This window comes from Equus przewalskii, chromosome 15, assembly GCF_037783145.1.
Source record: "Equus przewalskii isolate Varuska chromosome 15, EquPr2, whole genome shotgun sequence".
Classification (NCBI taxonomy): domain Eukaryota; kingdom Metazoa; phylum Chordata; class Mammalia; order Perissodactyla; family Equidae; genus Equus; species Equus przewalskii.
This window is the reverse complement of record NC_091845.1, coordinates 50,123,645-50,138,504: the sequence shown is the minus strand read 5'-3', so window position 1 is coordinate 50,138,504 and position 14,860 is coordinate 50,123,645. Positions and strand designations below refer to the sequence as shown.

The window sequence follows — 14,860 nt, the reverse complement described above, 5'->3', positions numbered from 1 at the left end:
AATGGTTTTAAACACCAGCCACCTCTAGTTGATGGTTCTGTGGGTTGACAATTTGAGCGGGACTCAGCTGGACAATTCTGGTCTCATCTAGACTCCTTGATTCCCTGCAGGGAAGCAGGGCAGCTATGCTTCTGGGGCTTACTCGAGTGATGGGAGATAACTGGACCATGTTTCTCTCATCATCCTTCAGTTTGTTCCTATGGCAGTTTGGCAGGTTTCCAAGAGGGACAACAGAAGCACACAAGGTGTCTTGAAGTCTCGGCTTGGAACTGGCTTAAAGTTGCTTCTGCCACCTTCTATTGGTTAAATTCCCAAAATCAAGAAGATTCAAGGAGTGGGGGAAATACACTCCACCTTTGATAGGAGGAGCTGCTCTGTGCATCACAAAGGGGAAAGGTAGAGAATGGTGGCATGTTTGCACTCTACTCCAAGCATTAATGACCACCACATCTTCCTGGTCTTCTGAGGGAGAAGTCGAGGGGTTGATGCAGAGGTGGCTACGCTTGGCAAGGCCAGATCAACTAATCTTATATGTAGGAGTGTTTGACCACACTTGATGGAGGCCTTTATTAGACTCACGTGCTTAGCATCTTTTTGTCTGCAGCTTTGGGCCACAGACATTAACCCAGGCAATAGGCAGGGTCCCCATGACATCCACTTACAACAAGAACCTACTTCAAAGGTGAAGTGACCTACTGCAGGTCATGCAGTACTGTGTGCTTCGTTTCTTTTGTCTGGGCCGAGGGAAAACTGTGTAGTAAGGGCTGGTGATATGAAAGTAGAGTAAATACCAGAGACTTTTCAAAGGCCATTGTGGCTGGGATGAACAGAGCAAGGTAGCCGTGGTGCAAGCTGCCATCAGGATCCGGAACCTGCCAGTCTCTGAAGCACACGAGAAGGAGCTTTCCTTTAAATTTAAGAACAAAGGAGACTTCATGAAGGATCTTAAACAACAGGCTCACATGTTCACAAAAGATCCTCTAGCTCCAATGTGAAGACTAGATTGGAAGTGAAGACTGGACCAAACCCAGACCTTTGTTTCAGAAGTTAGCACTTTTTCAAACCCATTTTGGTGCCTCTTCATAAGACCCAAAGGCAAAGGAGAAGTGGACTAGTTTGCTATGGCCAAAATCAAGCGGCAGGGCATGGGGAAGAGCAGAGAAAGTCAAATGGATCATTCCACACTGTGTTCTCCTCACACACATGCACTCAAGTTACTGGTCCACATGCTTCAGACCCCAGCAGGCTTGGGAGTTTCTGGTTTGTGTTCTGTGGATAGCCAGATTGATTCTGAGTCAGACGGTCACCTCTTCTGCTTTGCTGTGTTAGAGACAAGTGGCTGCTAAATCACCATAGGAGAAAAAGGCCAGCAGAGGCCCCGGATTACAGACCCAGCCTTTGAGCCCAGGAGATTGTATGCTTAATATTTCCAGTGATTCAAATTCAAAAGGCAAATCGTGTCTAAATCCCAATGTCATGGGACATTTTGACAGCACATTGCTAGGACCTCAAGGAGGCAGGGAGGAGGAGCAGGGGCAGAAGCAGAGGCTACATGGGACCTCTTTCTGGCTTGGCAGGGGGCGGGGAGGTGCTGCTGAGCCCCCTCTAGGCAATGACACCACTTCACCCACACAGGGACATATATGAGCCTCCTGGGGTCCAAGGGTGTCAGTAGGAACCATGCAGTGCATGAACAGACCTCACCCCCACAGCATGAGTCTGCATGATCATAAGAGAGTCTGTTCTGTCATTGCATTGCAGCTCCAGAAACTAAAACGATCACTTTCTTTCAAGACCAAGAGTTTACGGAGCAAAAGTGCTGACAACTTCTTCCAGCGAACCAGCAGCGACGTGAAGCTGCAGGCGGACATGCTGGCTGAGGTCAGCCCCAGCTCCAGCCCACTCCCGGCTCCGGGAAGCCTGACGTCCACGCCCACCAGGGCTGGCCTGCACCCAGGTGGAGGCGGCAAGGCCCACGCCTTTCAGGAACACATCTTCAAGAAGCCCACTTTCTGTGATGTCTGCAACCACATGATCGTGGGTAAGGCCTTCTCCTGCCCCTTCCTCCAGGTCCCAGCGTCCCCTGAGAGCCAAGTGAGAGTGGTGTAGCGCGGTCTAGGTCCCGTGTACCCAGACTCTGAGCCTCAGAGGTTCACCTGCAGGATGATTATATGAGAGCGTTTGGGGGAACAATATTTGTGAAAAGGTAAGAGAAGAAGGACTGGGCAGAGGAGAAGCTGGGTTGTGATACAGTTGTAGCAAAGCCTTCAGCTCGTCCGCCGGGGAGCTCTGAAGCCCTTTACAGTCATCTTGCATTAAGGCTGGAGGTCTGGGACTTTGTACCCCTGCATCACGTCACTGTGTATGGGCAGGCCCTGAGAAGGGGGCATAATCTTGAAACAAAGCTGCTCTTTTTAGCCAAGGGCAATGAGCAGAGAGAGAATCAGTGGGAGGTAACCAAGACACTGGGCAGTTGGGGATCAAATGCTTCAGTTCTGCCTGGGGACCTGAGTGAGCATCACAGCGTCCACTACAGTGTGCATGGCGATGTCTATCTGGGGTAGCCTGGGGAGGGGTCTATTGCTTGGGAAGTTACAGGTGAATGACCCAGACAGGTGTGTGTGGGAGGGATGATTCTGGAGCTGGGCGACCTTGGAGAGGCTCTGAACCAGGCAGAAAGGGTGATTCAGCCACCATTACAACTCTGGACCCTGAAAGGACCCACTCATGGTACGTCAGAGAAATGGTGGTAGCCTGAGAGTCTTAGGGGTTGTACCCAGATGAAGAGAATGACCTATAAGATGTCCCAGCTTGGTGGAGAATGTAGGCCGTTCAGAGCCACACACATGGACTCCACAGTTCACTCTCTTCTGCCTCTCCTGCATCAGAAACCTGATGACCAAACAGATGGGAGAAATCAGAAAGGGAATTCGGGTGGGACTTGCAGTTGTTTCAAGAACAGCGGTATATCCTAGTATTTGACCACTCACCAGGAACCAGAGAGAAGGGGAAGGATGCAGGCCCTGGTTTGCTCTCGGGGGTGTGAGGATGTACCCTCAAGGATAGGAGAAGTTAAAGAGAGGAAAATGAGGCTGAAAATCGAAAGATGCCAGGCTGATCCAGCTGTGGACCATCTTCCTGAGACAGTGCTGATACCCTAGACATGTAGCCAACCAAATGCCTGGAGTGCCTGGAGGAACACTGAGGAAAACAGGTGTGGGGATAGGCCTTGCCCACCCTGGGATCCAGTGCCAGGCGTACGCTGTGGCTCTTGCTCACTTACAGCCTGGACGCCCCAGCAACAGGCTTGGCAATGAATGCTTCAGGGAAGAACACTTTTAAGATCAACAGCCTCAGATTCCCCAGCTGGCAGCCAGGGCCCAGTGTGACTCTAGGCAAAAAGCTAATATGTTGTTTCATCTCACCTTCCAGCTCCTCTCCCCTGACACACACCCCTCCCTCCCAACTCCACCGTCTCCCCTTCAGTACCGATTTCCTGCAGGCTGGCATCTCTTCTGAGTATGACAGTTGTCTTAGATCAGACTCCCTAGAAGCAGAGCCAGGGATTCAAGGGCACATAATTTATTGAAGGGATTCTTTGGGAGAAGGGGCGGGGAGTAGACGGGCAGGGAAGGAGCTAAACGAGGAGGTGGTCTTAGGTGGATCTCACTTCAGCCTGATCTCAAGGGAGCTCTGGCACGTGAATTGCGTGAGTAGGTCCTGCCTTGAGGCAAGGGGCCAGACTTTTGTATCCTGGTGTGAGTGAGCATCTCTCCTCCTCCCAGGATAGAGGTCGTTTCATAACCCTCTGAGCAAAGTGGTTCATGTTCTGCTGAAGGCAATTTTCTGGAGAACTGGGTAGCTGTGAGTCATTAGCAGCCAGCATATATACCACCAGTGTATTTGCTACTGAGCAAATTACCACAAATTCAGTATCTGAAAACAAAGCAAATTGACTGTCTTACGGTTCTGGAGATGGGAAGTCTGCAGTGGGCCTCACTAGGCTAAAATCAAGGTGTCAGTAGGGCTGCGTTCTCTTCTGGAGGTTCTAAGGGAGAATCTATATTCTTGCCTTTATCAACTCTAGAGGCTGCCCACCCCTTGGCTTGTGGTCCCTTTTCATGTTCAAAGTTAGCAATGGCAGGTCACATCTTTCTCACACTGTCATCTCTTTGGTCCTGACTCTTCCTCTTTCTCAAGGACCCTCGTAATTAGAGTGGACCCACCTGGATAAACCAGGATAATCATCCCATCTCCAGGTCACCTGATTAGCAAACTTACTTCCACCTGCAACCTTGATTTCCTCTTGCCACATAACATAACATATTTACTGGTTGTGGGAATTAGGACATGGATATCTTTGGGAGACCATTATTCTGCCTCTGCACACCCAGTAAAGGGTATGTGGGCTGGGCATCAACAGTGTCCACCACAACAATAGAAGAAAACCTTGGTTGAAGATCACAAGACTGGCCTTTGTTGATTCTTGTCTATTCTGGCTCTGATGCCAGTCATGTGATTGTGTATTCCAGCTGATGGCTTTGTAATGTCACATGATGAAAGGCCATTTTCATTCGAAGCGGGCCAAGAGGTATCTTTTTGTTTGGTGCACAAAAAGGGGAGAATGCTGACCCATATTTTGCTCCTGGCAATTCCCAGGACATAATTAGCCCTGTCCCTTTCCAGATAAAATGAGATGAGGGGATGAGGATGGTAGAAAGACCATGAGCATGGAATTAGATGGCCTGGATTTGAGCCCCATGCAGCTGTGTGACCTAGTGCCAGTGACTCACCTTCTCTGAATCTGTGCCCTCATTTTATGTGGAGATGATAATATCACCATCAGGGTTTTGTATGGATTAATGAACTTGTAGAGGGGAAGTACCAGGCATCTAATAGGCTCTCAGTAAAGGGAGCCCATTGGAGTTGGTATTATTCTCATTGTAATTAATGGAGAATGTAATCGTTACTCTACTGAAGCAGAGAAAGATATTTGGTGGATAAACCAAATTAGTTTAACAGAAAGAAATTTCAAAACTTAATAGGCATAAGTAATTGAAAAAATAATATCCAGATAACAAGAAGTAGTTAGCCCCTCATCTATGCAGCCATGTTTTGCATACACCTTAGGATTGTCTCTCATTCTGCATTTCATATTTTGTGAGGGATATGGACAAGGAAGTGAGTGATCAAAGAGAGTGATCAAAATGGTGAGTGGTATGTCACAATAAAATTGTGAGGAAACTCTGGGAGTTTGGTGTGGAAAGGACTTAGGATTTGGAGCTGTGTTTTAAAATACCACATTGGAAGAGACAAGGTACTCATTCTATGTGGCTTTAGAGGGAAGGGTTGAGAACAAGGAGTAAATTCGAAAGGCAAATTTCAGTGAGAATATAATGGTTTAACTGATGCACTTGACCTGTAATTGAATGAGCTGCCTTGTGAGCAGCAAGTAGTTTAACTGCTGTCAGTCATAGGTCCTCTGGAAGGCCTTTCCTTACTTAATTATCTGATGTTCTTTAAAGTGAGATGTGGAATGTTTGTTGCTTCCCAAAAAGGCCAATGTCTGTCATCATTGACCTTGGACATATCAATGGTTTCCAGTATGGCCAGGAAGGCAGGGTTCTGCAAATTGCTTCACCTTCAGCCAAAACCCCATTAAGGGGTGGGATATTCAGAATGAGTGGAAACATCAGCCCCTCTTGTGACAATACAAACAACACCAGTCCTCAACTTCAGAAAACCGTTATCTACTCACGCTCTCATATTCTAGTCACCATTATTCATTTTCTACCTTTAACCAGACCACATTTAGATATAGTCCTTGTATCAGTCAAGGATTTCCACAATAATGCTGTGTAACAGCTACTCTCAAACTCTAGCACTTAAAGCAGCTTTCTCTTACTCTCACTCAGGCATCTTCAGGTCAGCTTGGGTTTGGCTGATCCAGACTCAGCTCAGTTTTTGCATCTTTTCTCTATTTCTTATCTCCTTTCTTTGGACCAGTAGGCTAGCCATGACCTATTCTTCTCATGGCAAGGACAAGGGGAAGCATAGAAAGCTTTTTAAGGCCTTGGATTACAGGTGGCACACTGTCACTTCCGCTTTTGTTCCACCAGAATGTGGACCAAGCCCACGTCAAGGGATGGAGAAGCGTACACACGCCTCTCCAGCAGGAACTGCAAAGATACTTTGCAAAGGTCACAGGTACAGGGAGGGGTGAAGAATAGGGTCAATAGTCCAATCTACTGCAAAGCTCGGGATGGCCTCTGGATTGCTGAATGCTTTTTATTCGGCAGATTCTAAGTCATGCTTCTGCTTCACTTCTCCATCTGGAAGTGATGCCTGGCAACCGACTGTTAGGCTGGTGGGGAGGGTGTCTCAGCCTGTCCCATGCTCAGAATCCTTAGGCAATTTGGCCTCCAACTTAGTTTTTGTGTCTGCCTCTCTAGCTTCTGAATCTGATGCGTCACTTTCAATTTCCACACAAATTTCCACCAGACCTTTTCAAGGCAGTGCTATTCATAACCTTAAATAGGTGATGATGAGTCTCTATTTTAAATCTCATTGTGATCAGTGTGAAAAGACAAACGGAACATGTGTTTTTAGAATGAGTAACGGAAATGAGTTCACCTCTGAGGAATGTCATAATCATTATCCTGAAGAGGATTCTAGGTACACCTCAAGTACAACAACAATTTTGAAAGACTGTTTTGAAAATCACAAAAAGCATGCCCTGGGCTAAAGAGAATTGCGCTATACTTTTCTCTTATCAGAATTAAATTTATATTGTAGCTACCTTTTTAACTTAAAAAGGAAAGAGGAAGAAAATAGTCAACAAGGCACACTGCTCTTTTCAAAGATGCAATCAAAGTAAATCAGACAGTAGGCTCCTTCTAGGAAAGAAGAAGGGGGTTAGAGAGACCATGTGAGGCAGCAGAGAAAGGAAAGAGAGCAAAGGCTGGAGGAAGGAGGTGAGGCGAGGAAGAGAAGTCAGGTGAAGTAGAGGCTGATAAATGTTTCAACTTCCCAAAACAGTGCGTAGGGTATTGTAATCCCTGAAAACGGAGCACAGTTGATCTGCCCTCTTTCTCTTTCTTTACTCTTCAAACCTAGCCTCCTGTCTTTACACGTATTTCCTGAAGATTTGTTTCCTTCAAGCTACAAGTCATCTTCATATTCTAAATTCTAGGGAAAGACCACCTGCTGTTATCCCCTTAGAATGACATTTCAAAAAATATTAAAGCTGGTTTTTTTTCCTCTCAACTGAGAACTGAAGGTTATATAATGATGGCCTAGAGACATCAACTCTCATTTGTGCAGTTTCTAGCTGATGGATATTCGTTTAAAACTAAAAGGAATCTGGCATCCTCACTGTCTAGGGTTTCTGTGCCGGAATGGACACTCAGAATTGGGCTTACAAGGCCTCACGTTTGTGCCTTGCCTGACTGCCTGTGCCTTAAATCTGAAAAGGCTATATATTTGCCACAAGAAAGTGACCAATAAAAGTAGACCAGGATCCCAGACTCATTCCCTACCCGTCTGTTTCTAATTTCCTTAGCTCCTTCACTCTCTCACTCCTTCTCTAGTGCCAGCTTTGCCCTTGCCCTTGGACTTGACACCTGAGACTGCTCCTCCCCTACTGACCTGGCTCCTGGGCCCCTTAGTTAAGCAGGCACTGTGGTATGCCCTCTAGCTAATCTAATCTTGCCTCCAGCACCTTTATGATCACCTCCTTAGACTATCTCTTTCCAGTAAATTTGGTAACCTATACAAACCAAAGATGATCAACCCAAGCTTTCATGGAGACATGAGAGAAATAAGTAGTCAGGTGTGCCTGTCAGCCCCAATGCTGAATACCTCAGCCTGTGAGTCAATAGGACTCAAGACCCAGTCTTAGACTAGGAGAATTCTGAACTGCCTCCTGTGCTTGGCTAGAAGAATATACCTCCTCCACCAAGCAGAGCCACTCTTGCCATCCTTAGGCCTTAGCAATGGGAGTTACGGGTGAGAGACTCATCCTCACTGTGCATCACTTAAATGTATTCCATCTGTGGCACTCTGTCTTTACATTGAGTTAACTGTCTACAATGACTCATTTCAAGAGAGCATTGAATGTTCTTCTAATCTGGGTCTCATTGAAATTTAGAAGACTTGAACAAGTCAACATGCATTATTAACATAACTAACTCAATGCTTAAGTCTACTCCATCAATTAGGGAGGTTTTTTCCAAGGAACTCTATTCTATTTACTTCCAGATACCTTGTTTCCAAAACTATTTTTAAATTAACTAAATGTTTTTAGTTGTTGTCCATGTCGAAAACACAGCATATTAAAAGAGCTCATATTTTCTAAACAAGTATTTAGCAAAATGGCTGGATTTCATTGCCTAAAATTTTGACTTCCCTTATATAGTCCCTGAATAGTCAAAGAGTCATTTGCTTCCAAACTGTCCAAGAGGCAACCACTGGGGAAAATAATAATGACTTTGTCTTAGGTAAGAATCCCTAAAATGGACCTGAAATAGAGATTCTCATGAAAGTGACTTATTATGGGGAGTACCCTCAGGAGAAGGGGAATCAGAAAAGCGAGAGGAGAAAGAGAAGGAGCTAAGCGAGGATATGGTCTCAGCTGGAGTTGTCTCCAGACTGACCCCACCACAGGGAGCTCTAGAACACAGGTTGCATCACCTAGTGGTCCCACCTTGAGACAAGGGGCTGGCTTTTGTGTACTCCAGTCGCTCAGTCATTGGCCATGGCTGGCCCTGGGAGGCAGTGGGGGTGTGACATCCCAGGCAAGGAGGATCCCATGTGGCCAAGAACAATTATCTGAAAAAAGGCACGTGTGAGCCATTAGTAGCCAACACTCACAGCATCAACATGATAAATAAGATCTGGACCAGGCACCAACAGCATCACAACATCAGTAAACATACTTTAATGCTACAAGATGCAACGTAAAAACATCCTCCACTAGGAATGAATTTAAAATGCAAACGGATCTTGGCATCATTGTACCTATAACATTGTATTACCATTATCATGAATCATATAACATGAGGAAATATTACATTAAACCCTAGTCCAGGACCTTTCTGTTATGCTCTTGTTTGACCATTAGTTTAATTGTTTCCTGACTATTCTGACCTAAAAAGCCATAAAACATTAACCAATCCATGAATGGAAAGAAAAAGAGATATATACACACACATACATACATATATACATAAAACTAAAAAGACAAAACAGTGTTCACTCACCAATAAAGTTGTCTTTTGGTGGGAATAGCCAAACAGAAATCAAGGGGAATATTAAAAATCAATGTCAAATATGTGTATTCTCAGAATGGTATTGAAACTCTGAGGTGTCATCAATCATTTAACTGGACAATTGTTTTAAGTGCTGTACAACTTGTAATAAGAAAATACAAATGCTCTCTAAAACCTTTTCTTCAGTTTCAAATAGATAACTTTTCTTTGGGCCATGGTATATGTCCTTCTTAAAATGCAGTACCCAGACCTCAGTGCTTTGTCCAATGGGATTGTTAATCTCTGGTATCCATAACTTAACTGCTACTTTCCTACTAGAGGACAAAAATGCAATGTAATGCCCAGTCCAATAGACATCATTTCTTTGTATTTTCTCATAAAGCCCCCTTGAGAGAATCGTGTTAATTCTAGGCACAGAATTTCAAGCGAAAGTAAGTAAAACTGGGGCACAGTCAGGGTTAGGAGATGGTGACCCTATCAGAGGAGGAATGTTTGCAGGAGGTGCCAGTGTTTGGCCTGGAGAAGACTTAGGGGAACATGATCATTGTCTTCAAATAGCTGAAAAGATCTCATCTGGAAGAGGGTTTAAACTCACTTGGGATCCCAAATACACAGTGATGGATGATACAAGGAGGCGGAGTTCAAGATACTGAAAGTAAGAGCTTCTAAAAGTAATTCCGGAAGTAGGCACCATTGATATGGGGAGAGGGGATTTTCCATGATAAAATACATGTTTGGAAAATGCTATACACTATACTCCCGTTGGATATTCATGGCACACACTGGCATTTTGAAGTCCTGCTATCCTGAAAACAACCAAGTGTTGTCAATGGAGAACAGAGACAGTGGAAAAAATGGGTTGTAACTGAAGAGTTCTCCGTCCTAACGTCTACTTTTCTCTGCTTCCACTTGGCTGCTATTGGACATTATTTGTCATGTATCTCTTTAATGTACACACTTCAGAGAGCCTTTCCAATGCCTGCAATGGAAACTCATTAAAGAGTTATTAAGACTTCAATATCAGGGCCAATGTTCTTCTAGAACATTGTACCTAGCACCTTTCAAGTAAAGGGGCTGAAAATACTTTTAAGCTAGCATCTTCTGTTAGTTTCCTGAAATTTTAGGCCTGCTGCCAAGTACTATGTATTTTAATAAATTTGTCATTGAAAATTACTTAAATAAAAAAGTAAACCACCTTCCTTCCATCAAATATTGAGCAGAAATGGATGTTGGTGGACTCCAAGGAAGAAGGTATCTTAGAACCTTATAGAGAAATGGAAATAGCACCCATTAGGGGCCAGTAGTATGCTCTGGGGCATCATATGGGACCTCCATGTCATCACTTTGAAAATGTAAATATCCTTAACCTGATGCCAAAAGAGAAGATAGTATGAGAGGAGGTGGAGGACCACCCATATTACCATATTTCCCACCAGTCTGCCTCAGACATCCTATTCCCTGTGGAAGATCCTAATATTGTTTTCTGAGCCCATTTTCAATGCCTTACCTTTTTGCTGTTCTTTCTGAAACATCTGGAATTCCCTTCCTTCTTGTTCCATCTTTCCATCTATTCTAATCCTAAATCTATCAGGACTCAATTAAAAGCTTTCTCCAGTTCTTTGGTGACCATTTATTTTCTCTGAACTTTCATGTCATTTCTCAAACAGACTAGACTCTGGTAAGCTCCTCAAAGACATGAGCAAGTCTATCTTATGTGCCTCTTCCCACAGCAGCAAGCACAGCACACTCCTGGCACATAGTGAGTCTTTAAGAAATAGTAGTGATGCATGGGAAAAAACAATCTGCCTTCCAATACCAACCAACAGAAAGAGAAGTGAACTGAATGCTTTTGTCATGAATCCCACTGTTATAATAACACTTCCACCTTCATTTTTTTAATATTTGCCTGATATGCCTTTATATACATTTAACTTTAAAGCTTTTTTGTGTTATCTAAGTGCTTCTTTTCAAAATAAGCATAATTGGATTTTAGATTTCTTTTTTGCCCGACTTAAAGTTTTATTCTTAAACAGAAGAGGTTTATGGATTTGCATTCATTGTTATGAATGAAATGTTTGGCATTCCTTCTATTATCTATATGATTTCTGTTTTATGTTTCTCATTTCCTTCCATTTCGTGTGTGTGTGAGAGAGAGAGAGTGTGTGTTAGCCATGTGTGGTTTATGTGTTCTTTCCTTTTATAACCTCCTGTGTTTTGGAAGATATATAATATATTCTTCTAATGATTATCTCTGAGGTTTCCAAGAAATGCTCTTTATTTTACGTTTCTCAAGTTATTAAAAAGTAAAAATAAATATGGTATTTTCATTCCTCTACTCTTCCAGATAAGCTTACCAAACTTTTAATCCTAACTCCCATCCCACCAGCGATAGTATTTCCACATCTTGTTTTTGCAAATTAAGTATGCACTGTTGTCAATCCAGATTTTTATTGTTTTCCAATGTCTTGCAATTCATACCTTTGATTTAGAATAAATCTCAAGATATACGTACATTTTATAACAAGATTTAGACATCTATTTAGACGTTTCTAGTTTTAACTGACTTCAATATTTACAACCAATTCTATTATTACGTAATGTCTCGATTGTTAAGCTCTTATTTTTGTTTTGTTTTGTTTCCAGTTGTGCAGTGTATATTTTCAGTAATATTGTTCAAGAAAAGAACATGAGTACTAAACACATGAAGGAGTAAATTGCCATGGGTCCCAGTTGCTTGGCTAATGAATCTCTTGCAGATTGCAGCAGACTGGTGAGCAGAGGCCAACTCGTGGCTTCTTGCAGGTTCTGCTTAACGTCCCTCTGCCATATTCTGTGGCTCCATTTCTCTGCCCACTCTGCTTTCACTGAAGCAAGTAGCACACTCCCCCCTTTTAGGTTAGTCCGTGAAATCCAATAAGCTGGGAACTGCTGCTTTATGACAGTAATTAAATCATCTGTAGTGTCAGTTCTGTCCTTCACTGCCTTTAATAAGGATTTCAATCATGAAATTTTATTTTTTGCTTTCCTATGTTCCCCACATGTTCCTCCAGATTTTTTTTACTTCTTCTTTTGACTCCTTTCTCATAATATCTGGTTCTCTTGTATTTTATTGTTAACCAAAAGCAGATGCTGTCTATAATTGTCTTTTGTTTAGTGTAACCCTTCAAAATATGCCTTCCCTTATGGCATTGTTGAAAGGGGTGAGGGAGATAGGTTATGTAATGCAGTCACATGAACTAGGCTAATGGCAAATGTCACAGCATAAACTCCAGAGAGCAGGGGCTGTTGTGTGTCATGTTCACTGTACTAATAGCACTTAGCACTAAGCCTAGTACCCAGGAATAGTTCTTCCTGTAATCATTGTTCAATACGAATTTGTTAAGTGAGCAAATGAACAGATGCACAACCAATGAGAAATATTAGAATCAGAATTATGGTTATGATTTTTTTTATACACAGAGCAAAATATTCAGATTTAAGAAGATAAAACTGCAGATAACCGTTTATCCATCAACCATGGAAGGCCAACTGTATGCCAAGCCCTGTACTAATATCTAACATCTTCACAAATTTCAAGTGAGGAGACTGAGAGTTGGCAAAGGCAAAGGAAATAGAATTTATGTAGAAACTGGAAGAAGTAAGGAGTACTCCCTTCCACCTTAAGCTGAAGGCCTGTTGGGCCTCTGTCCATGACAGACTTTGCTGTATTCAGTGGACAAGATGGGTTTAACAGGCTTCACGATGCTCTAACTGGCCTTCCAAAGCCATCCCACCCCTTACCGCCATCCAGGTGATCAAACTGGATGTCCTGAAGCCAAATCACTGATGGGAGGATATCTAAACCCCATTTGGGGTACCAGTTTGGGGAAGATAGGAAGCCAGAGGAACTATAAGAGTCTAGTTCTTCTCAATGTTGTTGGTCATCCTTCTAAATTTGTTCCTAAATCTGCTTTTCTTACTGCACACACGTGCTGATATTAGGAAGATATGGACACTGCCATCCCCCTCCACCCCATCCTTAACCACGTCATGACTGTTAAGAACGAGAAAGGGATCAAGTGGTGAAGAGAGAGTCTTGATATGCACACAGCTCTCCAGAAAATGAAAATTTCCCAAGTTGCCAGACATTGCTGCTATCTTATCAATGTAAAAATGAAAACGTGGAACTTCCTTCCTCTGAACTGTTTATTTTACTAGTAATTGACTGAAGTCTTAAATGGTCAAATTTAGGAAAAAGCAGTAAAAAAAAATCTAGCCAAAGGAAAAAGACTATCCCTCTTAAATTATAGATCATGATGTTAGTGAGTGCTTTGGCGATTTCTTGAATCGTGGCATAGAGATGATCTTTCAGAAAAATAATGTTTTTTTGCCTCAAAGAAGATATTTGTATTTTAGGAGATTTTTAAGATTCTATTTTAGCAGAAAGAAATGAAAATATAGCAAAGTATTTTCACTGCATAATAACAGACCGGAGAGGGGAGACTGTCTGATAATTTAAGGCGTTCTTTTGTTAAATGTTTAGTCATTTCCTATAGGTCACCAGCTACAAGCTATTTCGTAATATCAAAGCAAATATCCTCTAAATAGGTATTTCCATGTGCTTCCGAGACCCACTGTGCTTTCTATAATTTCTCCTTGTCCCATCAAGGAAGAAATTAAAAATATGCCCAGGGCAAAGGGAAGGAGGAGAAATCATTCAAGATAGAGTTTGAGTGGACAGAAAGTAGACACTACTGTGATTCCTGGATGCACTTTGAGAGTTGTCTAAACTTGAAGCTCAAAATCTTTTCCTGGATATGCTCTTACTGATTCATGCCTTCCTGCTTGAGGTTTGTACCACCCATGACAAACAAATGTAGAGAGGCTGCCTGCCTTTGGACCCAAAGTTAAATCCATGTTTGGAGGCTCGGGAGCTCCGTGAATAGGCCACCTCCAGTGATAAACACAGGGAGACAGGGACCTGTTGGAAAATGTGTATTCTGCACTTCCATTCAGCTGCCATAACGGGGAATGCTCCACTGACCTACTTTAGATTGGTCCCCTTGGTTGTGCAGCCACAGTGGATACCACATCATAAAATGACAGAACTGGGCCAGTAATAGAAACTAGGACGGCCGATTGTGTGTATCTGGGGCTCAAAGCATCAGGCGTGTGTATGTGTGTGTGTGTGTGTGTGTGTGTGTCTATGGAGACACACACCTGTACATTGTGACCCAACAATTAAGAAGAGAGGATGGGGGACCATAGAAATATATGGCTAATTGCTGCTAAAGCGTTTTATTTGTAGCTTATCCAACACTGCCTGGTTGCTAAACCAGAAAAATAAAGCATAGATTACTCTATCACATGCTAAACTTACCTGGAAAGAAAATCCAGAAGCTTATAGCTACCCTGCGCTCCTCACCCCAACAACAATGAGAACAAACAAGCCGTGCAGGAGTGCACGCGTTTACACATATGCGCACTTGTGCACACCACACACACTCCCACCTCCAGTCAGGGGAATGTGTGTTTTCACTGACACAACAAGAGTGTGGTTTAAAGAGTTCACATCCACTTCAGCCTGTATCTGACCCCTTACAATGTAAGGT

The 14,860-nt window shown here is 43.2% G+C and overlaps 1 protein-coding gene across 7 annotated transcripts in view; it reads left to right on the top strand.

Moving 5' to 3' along the window:
- The window catches only part of STAC (SH3 and cysteine rich domain), a 150,723-nt gene that overhangs the window by 58,921 nt on the left and 76,942 nt on the right, over positions 1-14,860 (top strand). For 6 of the 7 annotated variants that reach the window (XM_070577337.1, XM_070577339.1, XM_070577341.1 and 3 more), the window contains one exon: positions 1,762-2,041. In XM_070577337.1, the coding sequence (XP_070433438.1) occupies positions 1,762-2,041 (280 nt within the window). The remainder of the gene's footprint in view (positions 1-1,761; positions 2,042-14,860) is intronic. The other variant, XM_070577340.1, reaches the window with a different exon arrangement.